This window comes from Glandiceps talaboti, chromosome 13 (assembly GCF_964340395.1).
Source record: "Glandiceps talaboti chromosome 13, keGlaTala1.1, whole genome shotgun sequence".
NCBI lineage: Eukaryota > Metazoa > Hemichordata > Enteropneusta > Spengelidae > Glandiceps > Glandiceps talaboti.
Window position 1 is genome coordinate 574595 of NC_135561.1, and position 13507 is coordinate 588101.

General features: G+C 33.8%; 1 protein-coding gene across 10 annotated transcripts in view; it reads left to right on the plus strand.

The window, feature by feature from the left end:
* LOC144444443 (uncharacterized) overlaps positions 1–13507 on the plus strand; it is a 109318-nt gene that overhangs the window by 38815 nt on the left and 56996 nt on the right. For 9 of the 10 annotated variants that reach the window (XM_078133857.1, XM_078133856.1, XM_078133863.1 and 6 more), the window contains 2 exons: positions 9163–9310; positions 9961–10607. In XM_078133857.1, the coding sequence (XP_077989983.1) occupies positions 9163–9310; positions 9961–10607 (795 nt within the window). Of the gene's footprint in view, positions 1–4094; positions 4187–9162; positions 9311–9960; positions 10608–13507 lie in introns of those variants that run through there. The other variant, XM_078133865.1, reaches the window with a different exon arrangement.

A 13507-nucleotide genomic window follows, 5' to 3' on the forward strand; every position in this document is an offset into this window, starting at 1 on the left:
ATTACAAAAACATCTTTCAGTAAACTAGTCATTTCCTGTGGACATTTGTCCTGTTGACCTGATTTATAGTACTCATTTGAATTGACTTGTAAATGTTTCAAATGAAGCACTCAATCACCATTGGCTACCACTTCATAGTCATAATAAACCTCATGTGAAATGAGAAATGCTTTCTTTGTTCCTTGGAGGGTGTTTCAGTATCATTTAATACATTTGGTATGGTCTGAGATCTTGGTGTAGAAAGATGGGAAATTTAATAAAAGTGAAACAGGTACATGTAGTTGCTTTATGATTATACATGTTTTTGTTAAGGGCAGTAAGCAGGTAAAATCTACACAAGTTCCCCAGGTGTTTTACCAGGGTTGTTAAGGGCAGTAAGCAGGTAAAATCTACACAAGTTCCCCAGGTGTTTTACCAGGGTTGTTAAGGGCAGTAAGCAGGTAAAATCTACACAAGTTCCCCACGTGTTTTATCAGGGTTGTTAAGGGCAGTAAGCAGGTAAAATCTACACAAGTTCCCCAGGTGTTTTACCAGGGTTGTTAAGGGTAGTAAGCAGGTAAAATCTACACAAGTTCCCCACATGTTTTACCAGGGTTGTTAAGGGCAGTAAGCAGGTAAAATCTACACAAGTTCCCCACGTGTTTTACCAGGGTTGTTAAGGGCAGTAAGCAGGTAAAATCTACACAAGTTCTCCACGTGTTTTACCAGGGTTGTTAAAAGGGCAGTAAGCAGGTAAAAATCTATACACAAGTTCCCCATGTGTTTTACCAGGGTTGTTAAGGGCAGTAAGCAGGTAAAATCTACACAAGTTCCCCAGGTGTTTTACCAGGGTTGTTAAGGGCAGTAAGCAGGTAAAATCTACACACAAGTTCCCCACGTGTTTTATCAGGGTTGTTAAGGGCAGTAAGCAGGTAAAATCTATACACAAGTTCCCCATGTGTTTTATCAGGGTTGTTAAGGGCAGTAAGCAGGTAAAATCTACACACAAGTTCCCCAGGTGTTTTATCAGGGTTGTTAAGGGCAGTAAGCAGGTAAAATCTATACACAAGTTCCCCATGTGTTTTACCAGGGTTGTTAAGGGCAGTAAGCAGGTAAAATCTACACAAGTTCCCCAGGTATTTTACCAGGGTTGTTAAGGGCAGTAAGCAGGTAATATCTACACACAAGTTCCCCATGTGTTTTACCAGGGTTGTTAAGGGCAGTAAGCAGGTAAAATCTACACGCTAGTTCCCCAGGTGTTTTACCAGGGTTGTTAAGGGCAGTAAGCAGGTAAAATCTACCCAACTTATACTAGAACAAGATAAATCCATCCACTTTTACCTAATTCTCCCTAATATCATTGGGATCCCCAAACATTTGAAGCAGAAACGCTTGTGATGACCACCCATATTGTATAGAGTTCCGGAAAACATATAGCCTTTACGGAAATAGAATCTAAGACAAATGATTGTATTTTCCAAAATTACTGCCCTTAAATGTGACTATAACTTAGTACTAAGTTTAAATTGATGTTCTCAGTAGATCTAGCAATAGTTGTGTTGTATGCTTCATTAAAACTCTGATTTATATGTATGCAAGGAGCACCTCCTATCATCATTCACAGCAAATGTTGTTGTAAAGAACCGATTGATCCCTGATCTGTTTTCAACCGAGTACCAAACCAAGCATACTATACATCCAAAGGGATGGATTACAAAGTTAAACATTGCCTGAAAAAAATGTGTTTCCCTCCAGCTAAATTCAGTGAAGTGATTTGGATGAGAAAGTTTTGTTTCCCCCAAGCAAAATTCCATCTATTGATTTGCATATGAACCCACTTAGGTGCAAAATGTTAAAGAGACGATAAAGAGTAACAATGAGTTATTTTGTGTTATTGTTATTGACCCTTTAGCCTGTTTCTTGTATTTTCTACCTCCCAAAGCGTGACCATTTACGTAGCAACTTATAGAGTTAAAAGACCAGAGGAGTGCCTAAGACATAATGTTAACAACTAAATGCATAGTTATAAATGAAAATTTCTTATCACAGTTAAAAAAAACACCTATTTATTTATATAAGATAAATCCCTAACAAAAGTTAATTTCATCAGAGACTTCCAATGTACAGCTGATAGTTGAAAATAACTTGTCAAGAATTCTACACAGTGAATGAAATTATTCAAACAGATGAATTCCTATATTGAATTTTTTGTTATTAGGTGATGTGTATATGATTAATTAATCACTGTAAATTTTTTATTAACTACGTTAGTGTTCTGTAAGAATGTGTTATAAACATAAAATGTTGGGTTTCCAAAGTCTGTTGGGAGGAATAATACATGTAGGACAGAGTGTGATAATTATTGCACCTTTAGTCATTAACAACATGAGATAATCAAGCATCAACTCAGGTTATACTGAAATCTACTATAAACACAAAGAAGTTTAGTCATCCTTTCAGAAAGGGGAGTGAAATTAATGTGTCAAAAACTGATCATTTTGTAGAGTTGGTTGTTATCAGATCATCGAACACATTTGTAATCAATTTATAACTGAAATCAAACCATTTCACAAGTGTGTTGTTAACACCTACCATAGCAGTACTTCAATCAGAATGTAAGAAAAAGATAAAATGAAAATTAGAAAATAATGCAAAATAATGAGGAAACTAGGTAGGAAACTTGCTAGATTTTACATATTTATTTTAGAATACAATAAAGTTTGTTTAACCATACTTTGTGAATATGAATCAAATTTTAACAAATATTTTGTCTTTATCCAAACTTTTTTGTATATCTCTGTTTAAATCAGATTGGAAAAAATCTGAAGGGGAACCAGCATAATCATTGTTGTCATGCCTAATTTAACCAACATTGATAAGTTATTGCTAAGAGGTAAAACATCAGTTTAAAAAATTGGACACATTTTCAATAACAAAAATTCTGTTGGTATAGTGATGCAACCTCATCTTCATGACAACTGAATGGTATAATGTTTAACGACAACCAAGTACTAGTATTTACAACTCAGAAGAAATAAGCATTACTTCTGAAGAGAATATAAGATATAAGAATTTAACTTTAAGAATTATACATATGATAAATAGAATAAATATGACAAATTCTTGAATATACATTGTGTAATCCTTTGAGAAGGACGTCCTATGGTATATATTTAGATAGTGTCTAGACTGTAGAATCTGTATTGAAGAATTTCACATTTTATACAATAGTAGTACTCTTCTGATTGTTGTTGTCAGTTCAACTGGGCCAATACCTGTATTGAGAGTACCACAGAACAAGTCTCATGCTGGCTAGTTTGTTTTCCCATTATACTTGTTTGTTGCAGGGTGATTGTACACAATAGTTGTGTTGAAAAGCACACAGTAGTAGCAGGTGGGAAGTTACTGAGTAGCTCAAACCACATAGCCATGTAAACAATGACCATGTACCATGGCTTTGCTCTTCTTTGTATAGTATACTATGAGTTGATATAGTGTGACAAATACCTAACTACCAGACTTTGCTTTTCACAGACATAGCTTAGAAACTTAAGAATGTTGGTAGCATGTCAAAAACTGTGAATAGTTTCAGCCTGACTTTAAAAGTCAGCAGGCAAAGTAAAACATCATTATTCATTATAATAATAGTGGTGTACCAATTTGGATCTATCTATGCTATGTTGTACAAGTCACTCACAAAGTCGTGCTGGTCGCCATGGGAAAGACTTTACAATTTCTTACACTAGAAGAACCGTGGAAGACCTTAGCCTGAACCCTCTTTCTTAAGGGGAGAAGAATTGACAATAATAAGCCTTCAAGTGACCAGTTGTGAATGATTCACTCCAATGGCTTTCTTTTGGAAGGAGCCGCATAGGGTGCAGGGGTGGGAGGACATGGTAGAATTAACAGAACAATTGTCAAGTATTCTTTATAAGTTTATTTATTGTCTCATTTCTATACACTTGGCTCGTCTCCTGATCAACATTGTTGCCAGGGGCTATTTCATTTTATGTTCACAATGCTTTAATGCCTTATTCTTTACTACCAGTCACTGTGCGGCTAGTGTTTGTGAATCTGTCTGTATGTCGTGGATCTCTCTACTCTACTACCCCACCTGTACGTTCATCATGTCATCGTTTTAGCTGAATTATGTGGCCACTTGTGGTGTCATCATCAAGGAGGGAACTGTCCCCACTCGATGAAAGCGGTTTGGAAATTTCAGTTCTTCCAATGTTTGTGAAGCACACGTTGATCACCTGTGTTCCGTAATTGTCACATCAAGGGTACTAAGTCCACTTGTCAAAGCGGTGGTGGTGGTTTTTCATGCCTGATTAACACATAACATAGTGCAGTGTGCTCTGTTGTTTTGTATGTATGTATGCATGTATGTATGTATGTATGTATTAGCTAGCAACTTAACAATCCTACACTGTGTTATGTCCACTATTCACAATAATCATTGTCAGTCACGTAGGTCACATTATGTTAATTAAAAACATTGTCTTTGATTATGCACACCTGTTAATCATATAGAGTGTTGATTTCAATAACAAGTCTGGCATCCATTTTTAAAACCAAATTAGATAAAACTTGAACTTTGAAAAGTTGCCCAGCTATGATAAAATCAACCATGAATTAATATAAAACTGTTGAAACCTTGAGAAATGGTCATAGTAAATTATTTGAGTCTAAGTCACCATTATATTTTAAATAGGTTGCAAATAAGTATTTGAAATGATCTGAAACTTGTATTGTTAAGATTTGTGTTGTACTTAACTCCATTACTGGTAATTTTTAATTCAATGCCAAATTTTGGGTAGAAGTCAAAAATTAAACCAACAACAATATTATATAATGACAACACAAAACTTGAATTGTTTTGGTTCTGTGTGTAGACATCAAGGACTGTAGTTTTAGCTACACACACTGTGACACAGTGTTATGTACACACTACTACTACTACTACTACTACTACTACTACTAGTAGTAGTAGTACTGGTAACACTAAATACAGTTTGTTGTCCTAATGTCCTCCACAAATACCACATGTGAAGCTTTCTCTGCACTTCACATTTCAAGTATGTTGTATGTTGTATATTTATTTTCTGACAAATTCTTTTCAGTTTTCAAGTCATTCATGGAGCACTTTTCATGTACTTCTTACTTTTGCTCTTTTTGAAAAAAAAGAAAAGAAGTGAAGTTCTGATCTGTAAATGTTCATGCATAATGTAAAATTCAGGATGTATGATTTGCATTTATAATCAACATTATTTCTTCCAGACTTTGAACAATACATTTTTGGTGATACTGTAAATCACAAAATATAATGTGAAATCAATGAATTTTTTCAGACAAACTTTATGAATGGGTAAAAGTTTATTTGATTTCAATCACTTGAATAAAATGTTATCAGATCATACATAAAAAAACTTTTAACAAATTAAGAAAATAAAATTATTCTCTGAATTGCAGTGCCTGGATAAAGAACAGAACAAATTCAAAAACAGAACAATTAGTAATTTTCAGATAAATTTTGAAAGAAGTAGATTAAGGTTACATTTCTGATGTGAAATGATAGATGTAATGCTAATAGTTATTCTGGTAATCATTATGTAATTAATGATAATTATTTCCAACATGTGTGTGTTGTTTTATTTGCTTATATCACAACTTGAAATGTAGACAGAATATTCCAAAAAAGAAATACAAACAGATCCAAGTGATAAATATATATATATATATATATATATATATATATATATATAAAATAGATAACAAGTAATAAACAAGATCTGCTTTATATTATAAAAGTTAAACAAACATATTAATTATACTATTTTGATATTTTTATGATTTGTTTTCCAAACAGCTCTCTTCCTAGATTAAATGTAAACTGAAAGAAGTTTGAGTACAGAGTAGTTTTTCACATTGTTTATTAGACTGACTATAAGATTTAATGTGTAATATTGTTTATTAGAGTAACTAATTACTATTTACTGTAATGAAACTTGTCATCACAGAAATTTTAACTTTTACACTTGGTGGTTGCTTTGTTTTGTTTTTTAGTATTAGTGCTAAATTGAATGACTATTTTGCAATACAAATAACTTTGTACAAATGGAATGATTTTGGTTTAACTAAATAGTTTTTAATTAAATGTATCCACTATTTCACTCCGGCAATGAAACTTCTCTTAACTTAACTTTTACAAGTTGATTACATTTCTTGTAGTAACTAGTGTTGATTTGTGTATTTTGGACCCCAAATGATTTAGAGGATTAAAACTGAATTTTTTTTATAACCACAAAGTTTGGATTGCTAGGAAACAAAAATAAGACCATACAGAAAAGAAACATATTTAAATACCAAAAGGTTGACTGATCTGAAGTGTTTGGTTGGAATGTGTGAATATCCACAAATTATAATATACTTTATTGTAGTGTTTAAAAGTGTGGGCATGGCAAAGTTCAATATGTGTCTGACTTTGTACACATGCCCTAAATTTGAAGAGAGGAACAGATCAATACTGTATACATTATAACTATTCATCAGTGTAATCTGTCAAGAATTCAACTTATCATCCATGTTGTAAAATAGTTGCAGTAAGACTTAAATACATGATAAAACCGATGTCATTTAACCCATGTGACCTTTGATAAGGTCTCAGTAAAAGCTGTGTTACCATGGTATAATTGTTTTACAATTCATAAATTAAAACTATCAAATGCACATTTCACTAGATGTCATTGTGTTCAATCAATTACCAATCAATAATGCCTAAAGTCTTGTAAAATGTTTGGCAACCTCTAGCTAATAGTTGTTGTACCAAGACCCCCAGTGTTTTTGTGTCTTTGGAGATTTTCAGATTATAATGGTATAATCCTGGTATTCCTACTGACAGTCCCAGTTATGTTCACATTGGAGGTTGTTTTTTTTATGACCGGGCTGATTTAATCACAGTATCATATCATGGACCTGTTAAAGTAATTATGACAGTGGAACACTGAACCCAGTTAGAGTTATAAAATTGTGTCACCACCATTGCCTAAAGGCATTTACTGGACATTTCATAATATCTATGTAACATTGATAGATATCACATGAAGTTTTGGCTTTGTATGTGCATGTGAACACCACCGTAGTAATGGTGAAGACATAAAGTCATAATGTGAGGCACTCACTCTTAAGTTTAAAACTTTTAAACACTGCAACCCAACACAGTCACTGTACTGATCCAACTTTTGTAATGTGAGCACAACTCTGTACCATGACACCCATATTTTGTATCTTTCCAGACATTCGGACGACTTGATAATCTGACTAGTGCTCTACATAAATATGCATTTCCAAATCCCAAACTCTTGGATTACTACTATCTTATCAGTGGAGCAGCCATAGGAATTTAATAGGATCATTCTTTCATTCAGGACCAATGGTTTTAAAAGTTTTTGTCAGACAAATGTTTTTCATAGTGTACCCAAATCTTAATCCTAATTTGGCACTGGCTTTTAATAATTATTATTAATGTGATAATCCATCAACAATTTCATACGACATGGTATAATAAATGCAGATAAGTATGACTGAAATGGAAACCAAAAAAAATACTTTCAAAGCTTACTGTAAACTTCAGTATTGATGTTAACTAGGTCAGAAATATTCTGACACTGTACACAGTAAGACCTTAATTACTTTGAAAGAAAGTAAACTAAAAGAAAAAAGCCACAATAAACAGTAGACATTCAACAAGTGGGTACTAGCTTTCTTAATTGTGTTCTTTTCACCCAGGTTTTATGTACATCATTTCTATTCTATGTGTGTTCCACTTTTTAGAATTCTAGGGTTTTTATATTTGCCCAGACCTGATTGTACTTAGTATATGCCGTCTATTGTAAAGATTGTACTTTGATGAAAGATTCAAAGACCACAATTTTATGTGGACAGTAAAGTTGTCATAGAGAGAGACCTCATACTCAATACAGTGGCTAAATAATCAAACAACAGACCATTATAGTATAGAGTTGGACTATATAATGTCTGTGTTGACATGAGAAAGTCTGCAATAGGGAAAACAGACCAAAACAGACATGACAAGAAATATTAAGTTGTGGAAAACAGCAACAAACAGCCATGATTCAATACCAGTTTTTCACCCAAGAGTTATGTTATCAGTGGAGCGATAAGGATTAAATAGCCTAAGAATAATTATTTTGTTCAGAACTCTTTCTATAGCTTTGCCAGACAGCTATGTTTTTCACCCAAACAACTGATTTTCACCCCCACCCCCCCCCACCCCCACCCCCACCCCATATTAATCATCTGATATGGGCCTATAATCACTGATAAAGTATTGAAGTCACATTTGCACTTGTTATTGTTTCATGGCAGAATTTTGATTTATACTTTCAGATCACATGATTAATGTTAGATTGTGCATAAGTCACATGATTGCTCAGTAGGTTTAATAAACAATCATATGATTTGTCAGAGGATTGTGTGTCCTTCCTGTGATTGATCATGTGATTTTGAGAGAAAATCATGTGAGTTATTGTATATACAGTGACCAATCAATAGTCTATCTATCATTGCACTATATGAGAAATTTTCAGTTATATTAACGCTTGCATTTCAATTTTCATATACTATATAGTAGACCAACATTTCAGGAGGGCTTTTGAAACTTTTGGAATTTTTAAATCGTCCAGAAAATACCATTATAAAGTTGTGGTTTGTTGTACATGCCAATTATTTGCAAAATTAGTAAATATTAAAGAAAGTAGTTTCATTCCTGAATGATGATAATGATTCCATACAACTTTAAATTTAAGATTAAAATAATGTTTTAATACTGTGTTTATAAAAATCACCCATGTTAATGTTTGCTCTATTTTGTTTTCATATCAACTGATATAAATACAACAAAAAACATCGTTCCTTGCACTGGAATCATATTTTGTATTAGTTTCAAACCCAGAAGGTGAACAATTTACCTAGTACATTGTGACTAAATCACTCGGCCTTCTTCAGACTTTATACGGTTTATTGAAATAGACTTGTCATATGATTTAGCTGAAATATACAAGATAAATTATTTATGCTCTGAGTTCAGAAATAAGATTTTTAAAAAATGATATTATGGTATGGATATGTGTTAAACTAAATTTGTGTTATTTTGTGTTGTAGAGCCTGAATCATGGAAGGAAAGTATCAGAAATCAGATAGAAGAAGAATTAGAACAGCGTGTCAGAGATGCGCTTTCCACACCACCATTAGAACGAATGCGAAGGAATAGAGAAAAAGCCAAGGAAAGATATAGAAACAGGCTTAAACAGTAAGTTGGCTATATCCAATCACTAATACTGAAATAATAAAAACTTGTATAGATTTTTATTTGATATTTATAGTAGAATGATTTATATGGCTGAGTGAAAATTTGACTAAATTGAACATCTGTTTTCATTAGATTTTGTTTCGCAATTCACTGGAAATAGTGAAGAAGGAATCTTCCTTTCTATTCCAAGTTGAGTGTCAAAATAAAACTGCTGAAATTCAAACATTTCTTGAATATTATTTCAAAAGAAATATTTTGGTTACTGATTTACAACTAAAGGCTTGGCTGCATTCACATTTTCACAAGTTAGAAATTATTTTACATCAACAGAAAGTAAAAGTAAACAGATGCACAATATGTACTTATTGTAAACAGAATCAACATTGCTCTTTGACTACTGTACCAGTACCCCAACTTTGTCAGTGGGATCCTTCTACTATAGCGTGCCCTCAAAAGGCAAGATTGAAAATTGAGCTGCATACTTGGCTATGAAAAATAGCACATGGTGTATATATTAGTAAACAGTGTATAAATGATAATAAACTGTAAGGAATTAATTTGATTCAGTGTAAATGAGGTTTTAGAGACATAAATGACTAGGCAGAGTTATCATACAACAGACTCATTTTCGTTTTCATTTCTTTCAACAGAGAGCACCAGCAGACTCCAATCACCTTATCATTAGACCAGTGCAAAGAGTATTCAGAAAGGAGGCCCTCTAGAGTCAGAGACCTTCTTAGAACTAGGTACAGATACAGTGATGATACACCAGTGTCTTACAGAAATACCTCAGATGATGATGATAAACAACGATATCACTTCAAACACAACCATACCTCATATCCTTTACATGGTCACAAACATATGGATTCAGGAAACACAGGGAACGGTGGCTTTAGAATCACTAATGACCATTTAGAAGGATCCTTTGATCGACATAGAAACCGTGTGAACTTTGACCTCAACGGCAAGTTAGATGATAGCAGTAGTGATGACGATGATTTTGCTGACTTTGATGGCCATGACAGAGATCATTTTGATCTCACTCAACGTGCAATACGCAGAGAACTCTTCAACCGTTACACTAGGATGGGTTTTCGTGATGCCTTGAAGAGAGGCAAGACAAGGGATGGTACAAAGCTGAAGAAACTGAAAGACGGTCGATACATAGACTGCAATGGGATTATTTTGACCAATGATGGTCCCTTTTGGCCATCAGAACATGGACCTTTGTTTCCAAAACCAGTCCATGTAGGCTGTGATCCCGATAGTACTACTGAACCATTGTCTGATGATGGTAAGTACAATCAATTTGTGTGATTGTTGTTGAGGACTTCTAGATGTTGAATCATCTTCCAGTGATTTCCAATGAAAATCTCTACCAGTTTCAACTCTATGATACTTAGAATGAATGGAAATGCAGTGTGTGATACATGCATTACAAGTTTGTCAAATGTTTATGTCAATCTATTGAATGTGTGTTTCTATCTTTATTACCTGTCTATATTGTATGCTTGTCTTATGTATATACATGTATGGTTATGCATAGGTTTGTGGGATGGGTGTTTGTCAAATGTGTTTTAAAGATGTGTCTACAATAATGTGTATATGCATGTATTTGTGTAGTGTAGCGTTGTGTTTGTCACTGCATGCATGTATGTGGTGTGTGTGTGTGTGTGTGTGTGTGTGTGTGTGTGTGTGTGTGTGTGTGTGTGTGTGTGTGTGTGTGTGTTTGTGTTTGCTGTACATATGGATGATTTTTTTACCACTTACAGGAATGGACACACTTTTACAACATGAATCATGGTATAACTTGATTAAAATGTGATAGAGAGAAAGGCCGAGTTAGATCTTCAATTTGTGTGGTTTCATTCTTTCTGTAACTGGTGGCAGTCACAGATCAGACACACAAATTAAATTATAAAAAGCAAATACATGTAGTAGAAATATTGAATCCTAAATAAAACACACCTCTCTCTCTATCATGCTTTATGACTATACCATGATTATATATTGTAGCATCATGTAGTATTGAGTGCTACCTAGTGTTCCAGAGATAAAACATAGCAACAAAACAAAATGTACAATTGATAAGTTGACATCAAACAGATGATAAGGATGGGAAACTATGGTACCTCCTCACCATATTCAAAGTCTGGAGTATTACCTGTTTGTCAATAGCTGTTACTACTACTACTACCTCTGCTTACCATGCCCAGCCCATCCTGTGATGTCCTGAAGAAAAGGCACACATGGTGATGTTTTGCAAATGCACTGAGATACAATGACACAATGCTTGGTTTGATGAAGTGATGAAGTAATGTTTATTTATGTGAACAAAAATGATGGCATGAAGAAAAGTTTTTGTGATGTTTTGCCTCTTCACCTATTAGTTGGAATGACACAAGTTTTAGTTTGATGAAGAAATGCTTACTGATTCGGATAAACTTAATGTTGTGAAGAAAATACATTTGGTTGTGCTGCTTAATATGCGCCATGTCACAAGTTTTGGTTTGATTGAGAAATTGCTCACACAATGTGAATTTTTATTTAAAATTTAACCAGGTCTGTATGTAAGAAGGGTGATGCTCAGTTTGACCATGTCGAACAATGCAGGTTTTTTGAGGGTACTTTGGTTCTTCCTGCTTCTTCAACACTAGGGCACTAGGGTGCTGCTCTTGTGCGACCAGCAAATTTCTGAATTTATTTGGATGAATAAAGATTATTATATCATAAAAAAGAATGGTCGTTGCACTGAAATACTACTCATAAGTGTTTAATTTGGAGATGAAAAAATAAAGCATGATACATTGTGAATTGTTCATCAGTTGCGTAGAGTAGATGACCATTACACAGTATCCAGCATCGTATACAAATCTTGTTCAGGCAACAGAATCATTAGTAACAGTGGTGAAGTTATTGGGAAAGAAATCAGTATAGCGCCACCAATGGCAGGATCTATAATTACACAGGCTGAGTCTTCTGTCCACAATGTGAACACAGACAACAGACAGAGGTTTAGGTTAATAGATGTTGATGGTGTAAGTTTACAAATTTCACTTCTTTAAAACTGGGACATAAAAAAAGTGTGTCTGGAGGGAAGTGTGCTGGTAGACTTTAGAGTACACTTCCTACTTAGGAAGGAAACTCAGACATTGTTTCTAGAACACTGATTTTCCAGGATACAGTCTTTGTTTTTCATCATTTTTTTGAATACAAAAAATGCAGTAGAAGCATGGTGGTCTTGTTTAAGATGTAATTTGTTTGAAATTCACTTTTTTTAATAATTAGGATCAATTAGGATCATATTTCAGTGTCTTACTGTTTCCTACCAATTCATTACAGTTGAATAAAAACGTAAAATGATGTTATATGTGTATACATGTAGCAATGTGAATGCTTTTAATCTGTGTGCTAGTACTAGAGGCTATAGGCTTACTACAATAGGCTTAGTACAATAGGCTTAGTACAATGGATTATATGCTCCCACAAGGGAGTTCAGGAAGTATAAAAGACCATTGTGGCATTATATGTCTATGCCATGGGTAATAATTGTGACATCTTTTGAGCACAGTATGGTAAAGGGCTATAGAAGGGTTTATCAAATCATCTGGTATTATTTGCAATGAGATTAATTTACCTCTGACCTCTGACCTCTGAGGATGATTATAATATGTAGTATGGTCACTACATAGTCAACACTAATCATTATAGCAACTATGGTCTCTTTATTTTATTTATTTATTTATTTTCTGCATCCCTTTTATATCAGGGGCTCACTAAAAACATTAGGAGCAGCATTTATATAGAAGTCAAATCTTTATTTATCTATGCCTACAGAGCAGGCACTAGCACTGTACTTCAAAGTTCTTTATTTCTGGTTCTTTCTAACCAGTTCCACTTTATGTGTTGACCAGGGAATCGTCATAGGAAGTCCTTTTTCTATGTCGCTTCAAAGTTTTGGTGTTAGGAATATGGTCATCATGATCATGTCTAACTTTCTAACCACCACCTAGTCTCTGATTCCAGTTAGAAGTTATTTGTATTTTCAATATCATTTATATAAGTATATGCCATTGATGGCATTGTTCTGATTATCCCTTAGTATATTTTTTTATGTATTACAAAGAGGACCATAACTGAAATAAGTTTTTAACTTTTTTGTGTTGTCCTCGGCAAAAATATTTTATAAATTTA